The 19,531-nt window shown below is 49.1% G+C and overlaps 1 protein-coding gene across 4 annotated transcripts in view; it reads right to left on the reverse strand.

Annotated features, from left to right (window-relative positions):
* Positions 1-688: 688 nt before the first annotated feature.
* IL11RA (interleukin 11 receptor subunit alpha) overlaps positions 689-19,531 on the reverse strand; it is a 147,056-nt gene continuing 128,213 nt past the window's right edge. For all 4 annotated transcript variants that reach the window (XM_082242129.1, XM_082242126.1, XM_082242128.1 and 1 more), the window contains 8 exons: positions 15,781-15,816; positions 12,078-12,241; positions 10,954-11,117; positions 9,789-9,930; positions 8,932-9,015; positions 7,231-7,330; positions 5,234-5,316; positions 689-3,005 (listed from right to left, as the gene is read on the reverse strand). In XM_082242129.1, coding sequence (XP_082098255.1) covers positions 2,989-3,005; positions 5,234-5,316; positions 7,231-7,330; positions 8,932-9,015; positions 9,789-9,930; positions 10,954-11,117; positions 12,078-12,241; positions 15,781-15,816 — 790 coding nt within the window. In that variant the 3' untranslated portion in view covers positions 689-2,988. The remainder of the gene's footprint in view (positions 3,006-5,233; positions 5,317-7,230; positions 7,331-8,931; positions 9,016-9,788; positions 9,931-10,953; positions 11,118-12,077; positions 12,242-15,780; positions 15,817-19,531) is intronic.

Genomic DNA, 19,531 nt, shown 5'->3' on the forward strand with positions numbered 1-19,531 from the left:
ACACACTCCCTAAACACGACAGGCAATTTGTTCACCTCGCTCCGCAGAACCGGGCCACACACACACAACCACAGAGCATAGGAAGACCAGGAGTGGCGGCTGCATTTGAGGCCAGGATCCGTCTCAGCGAGCATCTTGTCTCCCTCCGCAGCCAGCCAGGTGCTTCCGGGACTCCCATAAGTAGAGTGCAATGGCCACAGTGCCTCCATCCCCAACATTTGTGTCCTGAGGTAGACTGCCTCTGAAGATGGAGGTTCTATTGAAGGTATTGTGGCCGACAACCACCACTAGACCTCTCCTCTCCTGTGCTGGACTCCAATTCCCATAGATGCCACCACAGCTTGTAGCAAAATGCTTTGCAAGGAGACCTTTCTGTCTATCCTGAGTCTTTGTGGGAATGTGCACCCAGTGCCTGCATGCAGAATAAGCCCTTGGCCACCTGGGAGGGCGTGGAAGTCACTGAGTTGCAGAGAGGAAGGTTTTCTGCTCTCCCCCTGCTGACTTGCAGGAGGGCCACCTGTCAGAGATACCGTATATTTTGCTCCATAAGACACACTTTTTTCTTCCTAAATAGTAAGGGGAAATGTCTGTGCGTCTTATGCAGTGAAGGCGTGGTCCCTGGACCCGAATTGCCCAGGGGCAAAAAGCAGATCATGCTCTCTTTTTTTGAAAGAGGGAAGTGGGTGTTGAAACAAAGCCGCTGATCATTTGCCGATCGGGGAGAGAGATAAGGGATGCTAGAGATAAAGGAGGCTGCCTGGGAGGGGGGAAAGCCCATGGATCCTCAGGATTTTTGCATTGGGTCACCCCAAATTCACCAACAGATCACATGTCTGTGGCCACAGCATGAACCACAAAAACCATACACCCACTGTTTCGTTCAGAATATTTTTCTTGTTTTCCTCCTCTAAAAACTAGGTGCGTCTTGTGGTCAGGTGCGTCTTATGGAGCGAAAAAATACGGCGCTTTAGTTGTGGTTCCTGCATTTCAGAGGGTTGGAATAGAGGACCTTTGGGGGTCCCATCCAACTCGCCGATTCCTCCCACTGCTTGTATCTCCAAGAAACCCAACAGGAAAGCTCTCTCTCCCATCTCAGTTGCCTCCTGATCTCTGCATTAATTGTGTGAAGAACGTATGCATCTCTCTCTGTGTGTAGGTGTGAACCCTCAAGAAGCGCCTCCTTCTCCCAGAAGAGGTACAGGTGACCACCAACTCGGAGCGCTTTGAAAGAGGCTTAGGGGACCCCCCAGGAGACACAGCTTCCCTTGGCTACCAGCCACGATGGCTCCAATGGCTCTGTTCTGCCGTCACAGTTCTCAGCCGCTGGGAATGGCCGGTGGAGAGTGTGGTTGCCTTTGGGTCCTGCGGGGGGGGGGTCGCTTCCCAGTTAGGCCCCTCACCGGCCACCGTCAGAAGGGGAACCTGGACTAGATGGGACCCTTTGAGCTGATCCCATTTAAAGGCTCTTCTCTCTTCCAAGTCCAAAGCACAGAGGGGTTAAGTGGGGGGGGGTCTGGGGATTGGAAGGGGCAGGCTGGCATGGCGGAGAGGGGGCAGAGAAAAAGGGCTACTAATCCCACTCCCAGCCCCCTCCTCCTCCAGGGTCTTCACCTTCTGAAGTCCTCACAGGTGTTTCCCACATGCTGATCATCAACAGTGAGAAACATGCTTCCTTTTTATTAACCACCCCCAAAAAACTAAGATTCCCAACCCACGCCTAGCAAGGTATTCCCCAGCTTTTGTGTTACCATCATATCTGAATCTGCACCCACAGCCCCGCACACAGGATCCCGTAAGGAGCTGCCTCTGAATGCCAGAGCGTGGAAGCCTAGTGAGCCCAGCCTCCTCGCATTTCCAGCACGCTGACAGTGTGCCAAACTCTTCTTTGGGTGCAATGCTCTAGCATCCTGCTTGCTTTGCCCCGAAGTTGAGCTGAACCGATACAAGCAGAATCTGATGTCCTCCCAGCTCTATATGCTAAATATTCATTGCAACAAAGAGAATTCAGTTCCAGGTTTCCAACGCTGAGAGTAGCTGCATCTGTACAAGTTTACACGCGTGCACACGGACGGGGACACACACACACACACACACACACACACACACACACACACACACACACAGATGGCCGCCCTCCTTCAGGGCTGGGGACCCTCCAAATGTTTCTGTCTTCCAGCTCCCATTATCCTAACTGGGGCTGCTGGGGGCAGTGACATATTGAAAACCCCCAATTCCATAGCTCTGCCATCCTTGTTCCTTGCCTTTGTGGTTCCTGGGGAGGATTTTGCCATCACCTCGCCCCCTGAGGTCTCCCCCTGGTTGATGCTCCCTTCCTGGAATGGGGTGCAGGATCCCACCCCCAATCCTCCATGCCCTGCAGATGCCACACACACACACACACCCCTGCCATGCCCTGCCTGGGCTCCAGGGAAGCAGGTTCCATAAGCGATGCTGCCTTTAGACTCGGGGCAACCGTGGAGGGAAGGGCAGTGTACCCCAAAAGTCCCCCTGTCCCAAGAGTCATGCTCTGGCTCCTTGCGGGTGATGGGGGCACCAGACTGGGGGTTTGTGTGGTCCTTTTGCCCCAAGCTGTGCCAGCCAACACCTACTGGCACTGACGCCCTCTGCCAGGCTCAGTGGGCAACGAAATCTCAACATTCTCCTCCTCCTTAGCTGTCCAGAGGCTGTCGGTCAGTCCCAAAACAGCATTCAGTCTGCATGTGGAAACAGGGGGAGAAGAGGAGGTCTTGGGGGGGCTGGTGCTCAGCCAGCAGGGGTGCCCCCCAGGGCCAATACACCACCCCAAATGTCCTGTTGATGAGCTTCTTTCCCAAGTGAGTCCTTCCATGGTGGTGGGGTCAGTAGAGGGGCATCTTCAGTGCCCCCCCCAGTCAATATGTAGCTGCGACTGGCGAGGTCAGTGGCGTTGATGTCCCTCTTGTTGGCGTGGGGGGTCTGCTGCCAGTGGGGAGGGGGGAAAGGTCCTGGCTACAAGATCTGAGCTTCTGCAGGAGGGGAAAGAGAGAAGGAGGAGCAGTCATAGAATCGCTTGAGAAAAACATTCTTGCTTCAACAAGCCAACCGAGATGCCCAAGAAACTGGTGTGAGTTTTTGTTTGAGGATTTTAGCTTTCTGTGTGTTTTAAACTATTGTTGCAGATTTTTCTCAGTGACAACATTACTGTTCTCCAGCGCTTGCTAAAAAGATCTCCGGTTCAACAATCCCGCCCAGAAGTTTAGAAAGTTGATGTGAGTTTTAATGGGTTTTGAGGCTATTGCCGATTGCATCTTTTGCGCATTTTAAAGAGTTGCTTTTACAGATAATTTAATAATAATAATAATAATAATAATAATAATAATAATAATAATAATTTATTATTTGTACCCCACCCATCTTCTGGGTTTCCCCAGCCACTCTGGGCAGTTTCCAACAAAGATGAGAAATACATTAAAATACCACACATTAAAAACTTCCCTGAACAGCCTTCAGATGTTTTCTAAATGTCAGGTAGTTGTTTATCTCTTTGACATCTGATGGGAGGGCATTCCACAGGGTGGGAGCCACCACTGAGAAAGCCCTCTGCCGGGTTACTGTTTTACTCTCTTTGTAAACCACTTTGATTTTTTTTTATTATTAAAAAAGAAATTCAAGCTGTGTATAGATTTATGGGATAAATGAATGAGAACTAAGAGGGCAATAGAGAAAACCAAACAACCGACGTGCAGGGAGAAGGAAAAGCCAGAAGAGAGCCTCTTGACATCAGACAGACCAGCAGCCACACTGAGGACTAGAGTCCTCCGTCCTGCGTGCCTCGCCTGTGCTCCCTGCAGCAGTTGATGCTTTAGTTGAGATCCCTGCATTGCGGGGGTTGGACTAGATGATCACCAGGGGTCCCTTCCAACTCTGCAATTCTATGAAATCTGCTAGCCTGCAGGCGGTTCTTTGCTGCAGCCCCATCCAGGAAGCCGCCTGAGCCCTTGGGAAGCTCCGTCACGCAGGATCTGCACAAATCCCAAATCTCCCTGCTAATGTCTCTTCTGCTCAATGCTGCAAGCTTTGCAATGTCTACATGGCTGAGCTCCCAGGAATGGCCAGGCGGCTCTGTGTGGAACATTTTAGGTAAAGGGACCCCTGACCATTAGGTCCAGTCGTGGCCGACTCTGGGGTTGCAGTGCTCATCTTACTCTACAGGCCGAGGGAGCCGGCGTACAGCTTCCGGGTCATGTGGGCAGCATGACTAAGCCGCTTCTGGTGAACCAGAGCAGCGCACGGAAACGCCGTTTACCTTCCCGCCGGAGCGGTACCTATTTATCTACTTGCACTTTGACGTGCTTTCGAACTGCTAGGTTGGCAGGAGCAGGGACCGAGCAACGGGAGCTCACCCTGTCGTGGGGATTCGAACCGCCGACCTTCTGATCGGCAAGTCCTAGGCTCTGTGGTTTAACCCACAGCGCTACCCGTGTCCCTTTACCCACCTCTGAAACCAGCCAGACGAGGCCTCGGCCAGCAGGACTCTCCCGGCAAGAATCCCCTTTGGGATTCTGCAGGCCAAAGTGGGGGGAGGATGCGTTTCCAGACCGGTCTGTCTGCAGCAGAACCCCCTCTCTGCAGTCCCCACCCTGGAACTCACAGCCTTCAGGCAGAACACAGCGAACTGCCATAACCTGGGCAGGTCCTTGTTTGCCAGAAGCGGCTTAGTCCTGCTGGCCACATGACCCAGAAGCTGTACACAAGCTCCCTCGGCTAGTGAAGCAATATGAGTGCTGCAACCCCAGAGTCATCCACGACTGGACCTAATGGTCAAGGATCCCTTTACCTTTCTATGTCAGAGATATAAAGGGGAAAGGAGACAATAGTACTCCTGAGCATGCACAGAGTGATCGTCTCAGAGAGAATGGACCATGCTTTTAGAGTTTAAAAGGGGTGGCGGATCTTCTGTTTTCAGGTAAACAGAAGTCCAGGTAGGGTTGACCCCCAGAATCAAGGCCCAGCCCCTGACAAGGGAAGCGGGAATAAATAAGGAAACCCACCCAAATTCAGACGGCCTTGAATAGTCAGCAGCCAGCAAGAGGGTGGCCTGATCCTGCGGGCGCCAGGACAATGCCATAGGGAGGCTTCCAGCCAGAGGAGGTCTGTGCACTCTGAGGTGGAGATGCTCCTGCCCCATCCCCTCTTGGGGGGGCATCTTGTCCCCCTCCCCTTCCTCGCCCTCCCCACAAGGCGCTGTACTCACTGGGCAAGGCCTTCATGTGGATGGCAGCGGCAAGGAGGTCGTGGTTTTTCGTGGCCTCTTTGCTGTGCTTCTTCATTCGGACCCTGGGAAAGATGGGAAGGGGAGAGAATTGAGGCGGGGGGCGCTTAACTATGGGATGCATGTTTAGCCTGGAAGAAAGGAAACTGAGAGGAGGTGGGCTAACCATCTGCAACTATCAGAAGGGCTGCCCCATGGAAGGTGGGGAGACCACGTCTTCTCCTGCTCTGGAGGGGAGGGTCGGGGCCAATGGATTCAAATCGCAAGAAATCCTGACTCAACACCAGCAGGAACTTTCTGACCATGAGAGCTGTTCGGGAGTGGAACAGGTCTCCCTTGCAAGGCGACAGACTCTCCTTCCTTGGAGGTTTCTAAGCAGAGGTTGGGTGGCCGTCTGTCATGGATGCTTTCGCTGAGATTTCTGCATTGCAGGGGGTTGGACTAGATGACCCCCAGGACCCCTTCCAACTCTACAATTCTACAATTGTTTTGTATTGTTTTCATAGGATTTTGGTTTTTTCGTTCTTGCACTTTTTAACATGGTGATTTATTAAATTTATATACCGCTCTCCATCCGAAGACTGCAGGGTGGCTTACAGCATATAAACAAAATGCATGACATAATAATAGAAAACAACAATATCCCCCCCCCACTTTTAAAAATGCCCTAGATTTGTTTGTGTGCCACCTTGATATTTGACATGAGGGGGCTGTCTGCAAATATATTTTTATAAATCTGAATCGGTGGTTCCCAGAGTGCGTGGTACTCTGGCCACACTAGCTGGGGGGGGGGATTACCGGGGTGGGGTGCAAATAGGCAAGGGGGCAGTGGGGGCGGGGGAGGCTGGAGGTGTGAATGGCTAGAGACTTTTAAAAGTTGGCATGGCCGAATCAAGTGCATCCGTTTTGCTGCATTAAACTAAACAGTTTAAATTTGATTTTCAATAAATGTGCATAACATTGCTACTGTTTTGGATTTGATTGTGTTACTGCCTTCCTTAGTGGGTTGTGCAAACTGTAACGCTTTTTATAGGGTATTGGGTGGTGTTAGGGGCCTAGAGATGAGCTCATGGAACCGAGACGACAGTGGCCGCTGATCTAAATGAATGAACTGCCCAGGTTGTGGCAGTTCGCTGTGTTCTGCCTTCTGCTCCGGCAGGGCCTTTCTGAGGCTCTTCCAAGCAAGGCCAGCCCAGTCCAGCCCCCTCTCTGCCCATCTGGACTTCCCTTCCCCGGAACTGGAAGCCTTTATTCCGACTCTCCCACCAGCCCCAGCCCTGGCGACACAACCAATTTGTGTCTTGTTTTAGGTGGACGGTCTCCAGAATCGGGGTGGATTCCAGCCAGCGAAACACAACAGGCCAGGCTGAGCAGAGGACGGGGCAGGGACACAATCACAGAATTGTTGTGTTGAAAGGGGTCCAAAGGGTTATCCATCCTGACCCCCTGCAGGATGTGGGGCTGGAAGTGGCAGTCAGACCTTTCCCCCGTCAAGACTTCCCACCGGCCATTACCCACAGGTAACTTCCCCTAACGCACATAGTTTTGCAAAGTGATTTCCCCTAATAAATGCATTTTTATCCACACTTTATCCCGGAGTACACATTACTTGACTGGAGAACCCCACTGCAAAATTCAGAGAATTTGCGTTTTGATTTGGGCCTGCGTTTTGATTTGGGTGCTGTTTCTGAAAGTGCAAATCCGGTAGGCTGGCTTCGCAGCGTGAGCAGACTCATATCTCTCCCCCATCGATGCTCACAACTGGGGGGGCCACCACAGAGCAGGCCCCGCCTCCCATCGCCGTAGGTTGAGCCACACCTGCTGACGCAACTGTGCCAAGGGCAGAAGCTGGGGTTTGAGGGCTCGGAGGCCCCCCAAATATGGAACTGGTCCTTCCCAAGGAAGGCGCTCCAGCAGAAGTGTTGGAAAGCAAGGGCCTCATCCCCTCCGGAGAGAAGGGAGGGTGAAATCCCACTTACCACATCAGAAAGGCGAAGACCAGAATCACCGCCAGGACGAAGAAGGCAAAGACGCCCAGCGACACCAGAACCGCCACCTTCTCCGTGGGGTCGCTGTGGCCTGTTAGGTGCAGAAGGGAAAGGGGTGTGATGTCCTGGGACTCGGGCTCGGATTCGTAACAAAAGGAGACTCAGTCTGCACCGCATCCTTTGCCTCAGGCATCATCTGGGGCCTGATCCTGAAGAGTCCCAGTCTGCACAGGTTCTCCTGCAACAAGCACCAGCTGGGCCGGGTCAGGGGCCTGATCCTGCCCTGGCTCCAGATGTGGGGGTGACCTCGTTGCCTCCAGCTGGGCCATCACTTACAGCTGCTCCACTACCAGTTGGGTCAGGGGAGGCTGAGGCAGACCCTGGGTCTAGTCACCCACCGACGTCTCCTCAGCTGAAGAGACTGAGGTCTGAGAGAAGGAGAGACCTGAGTACTCGCAGGAGGAGTGCTCACCTTCGGGAGAAACAGGGAGGTGAGTCGCCGGGGGATCAGGACCGGCCATTACCCCGACAAAGATAAAAGGCTGTCGGATCCCACCCTAGGTTGTGGGAGCAAGATTGCTGTGTGCCAGATCCTGCCTGAGATCCTATACCTGTCCTCGTCTGGTTTCCTGCCTCGTGTCCTGCCTTGGCCCTGTCGGACTGACTCCCAGTGGAACCTTTGGATTCTGGATCGGACCTGGACCACGTTTAATGGGTTACCCCCGGGCCCAGCACAAGGGGAGGCTTTGCGGGCAGCCTCTGTAAAGGACGTGCCCTCCATCACTGCCCAAGTCCAGGGCAAGACCTACACATGCCTGATCCTGCAATGTTATCTACCAGGACCCCACGGAGAGGCTGAGGTCTGAGAAGCAGCCCTGTCTTGAATGGCTGGACTGGAACGAAGCCAGAACCACCACTGTCCATAGCAGGTGGGGTAAATGGTCTCAGAATTAAGTGTCTGGACAGTAAACACAGGACAGAAGGGTGAATGGGCCGGGATCACGGATCTGCTGCAAAGCCCAGGGTCTTGGGTGAGCAGGATGGGTGCAGAGAGGCCACGGGGACCCTTACAGGACACAGCTCATGCCCAAAGACAATGCAATGGAAGTTCATAAACAATGCCTGGCCTGGGGAAAGTGGAGAGGGCCAAGTTTTCCTCCCTCTCTCCTAACAGAGAGGCTCACCTGGTCTTTAGGCACCAGACATTGCTCTTTACCCTTCGGCCCTTCAATAACCGATGGCCTGTTAAATGGGGGCGGAGACTGTTGTTATGATTTTATGATTATGCTGTGCATTATTATGTTTTTATTATTGTGCTGTGTAAACGTTGTACGCTGCCCTGAGGGCTTTGTGCAAATATAAATTGAATGAATGAATGAATGAATAATACTAGAATTTGCGGACATCCAAAAAAGAGGAATGTTGGAAGTTTCCCCCCCCCTCTCTCTCACTCACTCTCTCATATTTCCCTCTCCCCTCCCCCCCCGGCTGCTGGCCTGTCCTCCTGGCACAGAGCACTCTCTGGGGATGAGGCCCCTTTGGGCACTGACCTTCCCAGGGGGTCTTCTGTTTCACGAACACAGTTGGGTTGCAGAGAGCAGCCTTTGGAAACAAGGAAATACCAGCCCCATTCCTGTGCTCAGCCCCTTTGCATTTAAAGGTCAGTTCTGGGCCTGAGAATGAGAGACCTACCAATGGGCCCATTGTTGGGGGCCAGAGAAGGCTCCTCCGCTGGGCTTTCTGCAGTGGCTGTTTCACTGGATACCAAAGTTTGTCCTGGGGAGGAGATGACAGAATTATGGCTCCCACCCTCCTCATTTAATCCACACAACAACTCTGTGAGGTGGGTTAGACTGAAAGGCAGTGATTGGCCTAAGGTCACCCGGTAAAAGCTTCTTGGCCAAGTTGGCAAACAGTAAAAAAGTCCAATTCTTCTTCCTTTTAAAGTGGAAATGTAGCAATTCAGGACGCATCCAGACTTCCTTTTGTGTCACTTTTCTAGGTAGGGGTCTGCATTTCAAAGCTCCCTGCCCAAGCATTAATAAAGCATTTTTTTTTGCCTTGTTGCTTTCCCCACGAAAACCCACTCTTTACCATGGAAAATATACATGCAGAAATCCCAAATTGCTGTTTGTTTTGATTCTGTGTTAAAGAATGTGTTTTCCTGGGGAAAGCGCTGAGGCAGGCAAACAAACAAACAAACAAACAAACAAACAAACAAACAAACAAATGCTCAGACACAGACCAGGAAAGTGCAGACCTGAGTCAAGAAAGCACAGAGCAAAATTTAAGTGTAGATGAGACCTTGTGTTTTAATCCACTTTATTTGCACTGAAGCCCCATCCAGGAAGCCGCCTGAGCCCTTGGGAAGCTCTGCTATGCAGGATCTGCACAAATTCCAGGTCTCCTCGCTAAAGTCTCTTCTGCTCAATGCTGCAAGCTTTGCAACGTCTACAAACATGAGGTTATGATATGTGCTTGGAACCCCCTTGCAAAGTGCTTCCTTCAAACAAGGCACATGCCCCCCCCCAGCTGTGAGGGCTGCTTACCAGTGGCCGGCATGGCCCACGCTTCAGGGGTCCACTCGCTCCAGCTCCCAGCATCCAGGAAGTCCTTTGCGCTCACCTGGACCACATGCAGCAAGCCCAGGAAGACGTCTGTTATCACCTCGGACACGTTGGCCGTCTCCACCTGCAGATCCGGGACACACACAATGGGCACCTGCAGGATGAGACCCCTACTCTCTGCTTCCCAGAATGTGGCACCCTGTCAGGCAGCTTTTTTGTTTCTGTTTTTGGGAGGCGTGCTCTCAGCTCATGCCACCAACCAACAGCAGGCCATAGATCTGTGAGCCGTGAGCCCCTGCGGACACTTACTTCAAGATTGGCGACGGTGGATAAATGACCTTGGGGCAGTTCCTGTCTGCCAGGATCGGTCTTCTTGGAACCTCATAAGATACAGAACCTCATAAATACAGAAGCAAACCATCGGCCCATCTAGTTGTGCTAAACTCACAAGCTCACAATCTTTCCACAAAACCCTGAGCACAGCTGGCTAAACAGATGTTGCATGGAATTTGGGGAAAGAGCTGCCAGTGAAGATTCACAGAGATACTAAGAATCAAGGAGACTTTATTGTTAGTTAACAGAAGTTTGCATTTAAATCCAGATATTTTTGGAGGAGAAGGTGATGGGACAATGGAGTTCTGGCAACAAGGACATTCATAAGGTCATTGCTGTTGTGACCAAGATACCAATGTTGGCATTCAACGCTAACAAATGCAACACAGATTGCTGCTGATGACACCCAGCTTGGCTTCTCCTTTAACATCTGCAGGTGAGGCATTGGAAGTGCTGGACCATTGTCTTGCCTCAGTGACGGACTGGATGAGAGCCAACAGTCTGATGCTCAACCTAGATAAGACTGAGCCACTGTTAGTGGGTGGCTCCCGAGACCAGATAGATGGGAGATCGCCTGCTCTTGATGGGGTTACCCTCCCTCTGAAGGACTGGGCGAGTAGCTTGGGGGTCCTCCTGGATCCTTTGCTAGGTAATGGGACTGGCAAATTCAGTAGACAACAAGAGCAATGAAATAATAATTCAACAACAGGCCAATGCCAGGCAGCTGAGCCACAGTTTCAGAAGTGGGCAGGCAACACTCCTCTTTCTGAGCATAAGCCCTGGGCTCCATCCGCTCCTGCTGCCCTCAACTCACCATAGCCCAGGAAGTGGAGGTGACGGGTCGGTATCGCACGCGGAACTTGAGCAGGAAGTGAAACTCCTTGGTCCAGCTGGAAGGGTATTCCCAGCTCACCTGCAGCTGGTTGGGCACTGAAGGCACTGGCTCTACCCGAAGATGCTCTGGTGGGTCTGGCTTGACTGGGGGACAAAACAGAGGGGTGTTGCAAGCGCTGGAGGTGGGCAGTGTTGGGATTTGGACTACGTGCCATTCTGTGCAGCTTCACAAAAAGCAATTAGAAGTTGGCCGAAAGCCAAGGATGACTGAGCCGAGAGGAGTTATTGGACCTTGGATACAGCTCTACCACTGGTTGAAGTCTCACACAGGCATGATGACTTATGACCTTACTGACTGGATAGTGTGGTGTTCTGGGTTCTGAGAGTCGTTTGGAGTTTGTTGAGAGACAGCTAGTAAACATCCGTATCTGTATCTGTCCTTGTATATAGTACAGCGGTACCTCGGGTTACAGACGCTTCAGGTTACAGACGCTTCAGGTTACAGACACTTCAGGTTACAGACTCTGCTAACTCAGAAATAGTACCTCGGGTTAAGAACTTTGCTTAAGGATGAGAACAGAAATCATGTTCCGACGGTGCAGTGGCAGCAGGAGGCCCCATTAACTAAAGTGGTGCTTCAGGTTAAGAACAGACCTCCGGAATGAATTAAGTTCTTAACCCAAGGTACCACTGTAACTTGTAGAGTCTGCTGTAAATAATAAACACCTCTAAGTAACCAAGTTACTAGTAGCAGCGTCTTGTTCCTGCTTCGTCCATCCTGCCTGTAACTGATTGCTTTCTGGAACTCTGCGCATGCTCTGCTAAGGTCTGGCTAAGGTCCTGCAACAGGTCAAAGTTGCAAAACACCAATAGGAAGCCCTTTCCTTGAGATTGGCCAGCCAGCCCTGGAAACACCGCCCTATCTGATCTCAGCTTTGGACTGATGGTGGGCACATAGTTTGGAAGAAGCATCACTCCTGGAATGAAAGAAGAGAGCTGCCTTTGAAATACTCCACCCTGCCTACTCAATCTGGACCAAAGAAAATGGCTCCGGCAAAACCAGGACATTGCTGTGCCTCCCCCCCTCCAAAGGACAGGACTTACTGATGCCTTGCATAATGACGTTCAGGAGGTGAAAGTTGGAGCCCAGTGGATTCACCTCCGTCACGTTGATCCAGTAGCCGGACCAGAACATGGACTGGTGGATGGTGCAGGAGAACGGGTGGGCAGGATCCTGGATGCAGGGCCCCTCCACAATGGGCGCAGACCTGGCCAGAGACAGAAGCGGGGATAGGAAGGCTTTGGCAAAGACAGTGATCTGACCAGTGAGCACCACTGTGCAACCCTCTCTTTCCACAGCCCAGCGCATGGCAATGGAGAAAAATAAAAACTGCCAAGTCCACGAGGAAGAAATCTGCAGGAAACAGCTGCTTTTCGGCAGCAAGAATATTATTGGCACAAGAATGGAAGCAAGAAGAATTATCCACAAAAGAATGGTGGATGAAATTGATGGACTATGCAGAACTGGATAAATTAACAGGAAGGATTCGAAACCCGCAGGACCAGAGATTCTTAGAAGACTGGAGTAAATATACACGAACTATTTGAAAAGCAGTTGTAATGAACAGATTAAGCTCCTAGGACTGCAGGAAGTTTTGTAAGGAGGACTATTTGAAATATTTCAAGAAAGACTATGAGGAGAATTATTAGTTAATGATAATTAAGAGTAATAGAGAAATTAAGAAATGCAGAATAAGTGATAAGGGATGGAAAATCACCAGAGGTGTTGACGGAAGTCTAAAACATTGTATAAGATAAGATGTTATGTTATATATATATGAAACAGCTGCTTTTCTAGGGCCACTCAACAGGGCACAAAGAAATCCCTGTGTTTTCAAGTTCCCCAAATCTCTTAATGGCCACGATTGTGATGGTGCAAGAACTGGTTGCACCCCAAGAGACAATCTGCAGCTGCCTTTACCAATCGAGTGCTCCCTGGATGTTTTGGGCTACAGTTTCCATCTCCCCAGTCAGCATCCCCGAAACATCTGGAGGGTACCAGCTTGGTGGACTGTGTGGATCTACACAGTCAGAATAATCACATGTTAGGAGTTCCACCATTTCAGAAGGTGAGAGATTTTGTATGGGAAGAGTACCAAGTGTGTGTGTGTGTGTGTGTGTGTGTGTGTGTGTCTGGGGATAAGATGCTCAAAGGCAGGACCTGAGCACAGGAGCATTTCTCCTCCTGCAGTTTCCAGCAGTTGGCATTCAGAGGCATTTACAATGGAGGGGGAACACAGCCCTCAATAGTCTCCTAAGAAACAACTCAGACCTTGTGATCACAAGATAGAAAAGTATGTTTAATAGCGGTTGAAAATGATATGCTAAAAAACTAATTATATATATATATAGAGAGAGAGAGAGAGAGAGAGAGTCCCACAGCCTTGGATGCCTTCATTACACACCTTTAGGCACCAGGCAAAAACGTTCCTTTTTAACCAGGCCTTTGGTTGACCTGACCATACCCTTTTAAAATGTGGCTCTTGGGGTGTGTGTGTGTGTATTATTGGATTATTGCTTTTATTTTATATACTGTGATCTTTTTATGTGAACCACCCTGAGACACCCAGGTATAGGGTGGTATAATATAATAATAATAATAATAATAATAATAATAATAATAAAAAATGCCTGATAAAAACTGAAAGCCATCATTGCGCACCACGACCCTCTGTGTGCCCAATGTGCTTTGCATACTTCTGCATTGGGACCTAAGCCTGGAGAACCAGTTTAGCTCTAGACTAGAAGCGTCAATGAGGCCTGCAAGGGTTTTCAGGAGAGCAGGGGAAAGTCAGCCCTACTCTCCCCAGCCCTTTCCCCCAAATGACATCACCATTGTTCAGGAATCTTGCCTGCCAGCATGATTTGTGTGCCCTGGAGTAAACTTGCACGCCAGGGGTTTCCTGCTTCCTGGCTCAGAGCCAAGACGCTTTTGCATTCCCAGAAGGTCGCAAGCAGGTTGCAAGGAGCCTCACAAGTGGGGAAAGGAAACCGAGACGGATCCTTCTGGGCGTGCGATGCTACGAGGCGAGGTGATCGCGTGCGAATCGTGGGAGCAGCTGGGCTGAGGCGTGCAATCTCCGAGGGCACAGAGGAAGGAGCAGTCAAGCCCAGCTGCAAGATGGGAAGTCTTCTTTTGCTGGAGGCCCCAGTGGGGAAAAAGACAAAGGGAAATGGGAATGGGAAGCATCCAAGAAAGGATAGGAAGCAGGGGCCATCATCCATTAGTCCTGCCAGCCTGAAAAAAGAATGCCTACCATCCTTGCCGACAAAGGTCCGTATAGTTCAAGCCCTGGTTTTCCCAGTCGTGATGTATGGAAGTGAGAGCTGGACCATAAAGAAGGCTGATCGCCGAAGAATGGATGCTCTTGAATTCTGGTGTTGGAGGAGACTCTTGAGAGTCCCATGGACTGCAAGAAGATCAAACCTCTCCATTCTGAAGGAAATCAGCCCTGAGTGCTCACTGGAAGGACAGATCCTGAAGCTGAGGCTCCAAGACTTTGGCCACCTCCTGAGAAGAGAAGACTCCCTGGAAAAGACCCTGATGTTGGGAAAGATGGAGGGCACAAGGAGAAGGGGATGACAGAGGACGAGATGGTTGGACAGTGTTCTCGAAGCTACCAGCATGAGTTTGACCAAACTGCGGGAGGCAGTGGAAGACAGGAGGGCCTGGCGTGCTCTGGTCCATGGGGTCATGAAGAGTCGGACACAACTAAACGACTCAACAACAACAACATCCCTCTGAAACCTCCCAGTCGTCGCCTGGAAAAGGCGGTTTTGAGAGAAACAAACCATCTTGAGTCCCTTCTTCAAAAGGCAAACTTTCTAAGTCCTTCCAAATTCAATGGGAGATGTATAGGGTTGTGCTGTGGTGCTTTTAAAACGATAAAAGAGTTGAGTTTGCAAATATTTGCTGCGCTAGGCTCTGCTTCCACAGCTGGAGGCAGTGGTGCTTCTGAATACCAGATGCTTTGAATCGCAGGAGGGGAGAGCTGCTCTCATTTTTATCTATTATTTTTATTTCATAAAATTTATACACTGCTTGGTTGTAAAAAAACAACAACCCACCAAAACTCTCAAAACAGTTTACAAAAACAAGAAAAACTTTTAAACAAACCAAAGTTAAAATAGTACAGTCATACCTCATATTACGTTTGCTTCGTGTTATGTTTTTTCAGGTTGCGTGGTGCGGCGATCCGGAAGTAGCGGAAAGTGTTACTTCTGTGTTTCGTTGCTCGCGCATGCGCACAAGCACTAAATCACGCTTTGTGCATGTGCACAAGTGCCAAATGGCGCCATGCACCTGCACAGATACAGTGCTTCAGGTTGCACACTTTTCATGTTGCGAACGGGCCTCTGGAACGGATCCCGTTCGCAACCAGAGGTACCACTGTATAACAAAATTCTTGTGCTTGAGTCCTGCTTGTGGGCTTTTTCCCATTGGGGCAGCTGGTTGGCCGTTGTGAGAGATGAGCCACTGGCCTGATCCAGGCAGCACTATTTATATTCTTAATTACAAGGAGGTCAGAAAGCAGAGGTGGAATGCTCAGCTGAAGCTAAGAGGAATGGGCCCAAGCCAGAGGGAGGCAGATTTGGGTTCCATAGGAGGAGTCCTAAGCACATGGACAGGAAAGTCTTCCCTGTAACGGAGTTTCTGCGAGAGAAGCCAAAGGAGCTATCGCTTGGGGCATCCCTGGGACGCAAACATGACAGTCTTGAGACAAAGGGCTGGACCACAAGAACTCACCTTTGCTTCTTGGATTTAACATCCAGGGACCCACTCCTGGGGAAAAACAGGAGAAAAAGGGAGAAAGCATTGAGGGAATTCAGCACATGAGCAGGACTTTGGAACAGGGAGAAAACTGCATTCTACTATTATAAATAAGAAATTATTATTATGTGCCCTCCCATCGGATGTCAAAGAAATAAACAACTACCTGAGGTTCAGAAGACAGCCTTCAGATAAGGCAGCCCTGTTTAGGGAAGTTTTAAATGACTGATGTTTTAATGTATTTGAATCTTTTGTTGGAAGCTACCTGGAATGGCTGGGGAAACCTAGCCAGATGGGTGGAATATAAATAATAAATTATTATTATTAGTAGTATTATTTGTAAAATAAAATTTAAAAACACTTCTAAGAGATTTACAAAAGGAATAAAACAATAACATTATTGGTAAAAAAAATTTTTTAACTCATTTAGAATGTTCAAAAAATTGAAATCAGTGATAAACTGAAAACAGATCAAAATGCACTTTGGTGTTTTCTACATGGCTGGGTAGAGTTTTCTAAAGAAAAACATTCTGATCAGGTGCTAGAAGGAGCACAGCAAAGGAGTCTGCAGGATTATATTTAACAATATTTATGCCAAACAACTTTTATTACAATTTACATTTGATTGTAATAAAACCTCCGAGTGGTTTACATAAACAAACACACATTAAAATTACCCATATAAAAGACAGTTTAAAACTGCTGTTTTGAAAATACACACGTCAAAAACTAAGTAAAATCAACAATTGGCTGACAGCAGCTTAAAATGCAAAGAACGTCTACTTGTCTGGATAGGACTTCCTAAACAAAAACGTTTTCAGGAGGTGCCAATATATCTATTTTAGCCCATTTAACCTTTATTTACAGAGCTTATTCAAAAGCTGCTACTGAATTCAGATTGCAACACTTATTTTTTAAGTAACTCTTTAGAGGTTTCCAGTGATCAACAAACTCATTGTTTTTGCTTATCTTTAATCTTTTCCGAGAGACTATCAAGTTCAGCATATACTACCAATTTTAGTAACCATTCTGATCTGATGGAGATTTGGTCACTCTTCCAATGTCTCGCTATGAGTCCTCTCATGGCTGTGGTGCCATACAGAAAGATTTCCCTTATCCTCCTGGCTATATCTGGTCCTGTAAAAAAGGTAAAGGGACCCTGACCATTAGGTCCAGTCGTGGCCGACTCTGGGGTTGCGGCGCTCATCTCGCTTTACTGGCCAAGGGAGCCGGCGTACAGCTTCCGGGTCATGTGGCCAGCATGACTAAGCTGCTTCTGGCGAACCAGAGCAGCGCACGGAAATGCCGTTTACCTTCCCGCCAAAGCGGTACCTATTTATCTACCTGCACTTTGATGTGCTTTCGAACTGCTAGGTTGGCAGGAGCAGGGACCCAGCAATGGGAGCTCACCCCGTCGCGGGGATTCGAACCACCAACCTTCTGATCGACAAGTCCTAGGCTCTGTGGTTTAACCCACAGCGCCACCCGCGTCCCCCCTGGACACCATAAAAAGGTAAAGGTAAAGGGACCCCTGACCATTAGGTCCAGTCGTGGCCGACTCTGGGGTTGCAGCGCTCATCTCGCTTTACTGGCCGAGGGAGCTGGTGTACAGCTTTTGGGTCATGTGGCCAGCGGGACTAAGCCGCTTCTGGCGAACCAGAGCAGCGCACGGAAACGGCGCATACCTTTCCACCAGAGCGGTACCTATTGATCTACTTGCACTTTGATGTGCTTTTGAACCGTAATACCCAATAAAAAGGATTCTGGTTTTGGGGATTGGAAGGATGGATTTAACATTATTTGAAACTGTGTGTGTGTGTCATTCCAGAAGGTTTTGAACTTTTTACAAACCCACCACATGTGGAGCATTGTTCCACCTGATTCTCCGCATCTCCAACATATATTAGGGACAGTTTTGTACATTTTGGAGAGTTTAGAAGGGGTTAAATAGCTTCCCCATCTCAATGGGCAGGGAGTTCCTGAGAGGAGCTATTATTCTCATCTCCATATTGGAGAACAGTGGCAATGAGGGAGGAAGAAGGATAGGGATAGGGAGAGAGAGATGAAAAACAGCACTTGGTTGGTGAGCTTGTGTTGGTGGGAGGTTTGATCCTGGGGGTTTTCGGCTCACAGCTCCTGATGTCACCTCCTAGGCCACCTTGGCCGTGCTCCTGCTGAGCATATGGGAGGGCACGTGCCCTGCGGCCGGCCAGCACCCACACCAGGGCCCATTCCGTCCTGCAAAGAAGGGCACTGCACCCTGGCCGGCTGCTTCAGTGTAATGCCAAGGCTTGGCCAGAAGGAGGCAGCCTCCTTTCAGAGTCAAGAGCAGATACCTATTATTCCTTCATTCATTTTGTTCATTCATAACATTTATACACCACTCAATTCCAAAAACAACAACGTCAAAACATATCACAAAAAGACAAAACAAGAAAACGAAGAACCCTGGTTTAAATCATAACAAGAAGTTAAAATGCTAAAAGAGATTAAAACTGGGACATCTGTCTAATCCTCTTTTAAAGCCATCCAGGGACTTCTTGAGAAAGCGAGTTCCAAAGTTCAGTGTACTCTGCCTCTTAGCCCCCTTCTAGGTAGTTCCGCTGCCCTTGAGGGGCTGCTATAGCCCTCTTTGGGTACCACTGGGCTAGCATGTCAATGCCCGGCTTGCCCAACACCACAAAAGGTTGCCCACATTCCTTCTAAACTCCAGGTGTGCTCTATGGCAGAGGTGGATGCACGGCACAGGGGAGGCAAAATCCCCTCTAGTCGAAGCGGGGAACCGATTTGGCTGGGAAGCCAGATGTTCACCTCCCCCACCAGCCAAGTTTGGCAGGTGAGCACCTGTCAATCCCCTAGCATCGCAATGACTGTCAGGCGAATCATTTCCTTGCCCTGCACATTTAAAAAGCAATTTCCCTGGCAATCAGGTGGCCTGGGGTGCCTGCAAGACCTCATTTTCGGGGAACCAGAATTTGTATTCCACAGCCAGAATGGTATTTGCCCCAAGGTGGAAGGAGATGCTGTTCCAATCAAGAGATTAAATTGATGGATTATGCAAAAATGGCAAAATAAATGGGCGTGGTAAGAAACCAAGAGGAATTATTATTTTTATTAAAGAGTGGGGAACATTTGTGGAATATTTGAAAAATCATGGCATGCAAGTAAGGGCATTAGTAAGGTCAACTCAAATCAAGCAATTAAAAGTATTATCAAGATTAATTGTAGAATAACTTTAAAATGGAATAAAGTGGAAAATGTAGTGTTAAATATTTAAATAAGATAAGAAACCACAAAAGGGTTGGGGAGGGAAGACTAATATGTATTTGTATTGGAAGTATGTGATGGTAAGGTGCGTATTTGTAATTTTTTGAAAACTGAAATAAAATTTATAAAAATAAAATAAAATAAAATGGGGAAGTCCTGCTGGTGGAGCACAGCTGGCGTTGACCAATGACAGGGTCTTTTTAGTGGCGGTCCCAATGCTAAGTTGGAATTGCCTTTCATGTAATGGAGTCACAAGAAAGGAAATTCCATCTCAACTTCGGGAATAACTTTCTGATGGCAAGAGCCGCTTGACATTGGAACGGACTTCCTCATAACGAAAATTTTAAAAACAATTACTAAACCATAAAGTATCATCTTACAACAGTCTTGTGGGCATCAAAGCAAGCTCAGAATTTTTTTTACATTACAGATTAAGCTCACATCCACAGGGCACACTTCA

Source organism: Podarcis vaucheri (assembly GCF_965113315.1).
Source record: "Podarcis vaucheri genome assembly, chromosome: 11".
Lineage (NCBI taxonomy): Eukaryota > Metazoa > Chordata > Lepidosauria > Squamata > Lacertidae > Podarcis > Podarcis vaucheri.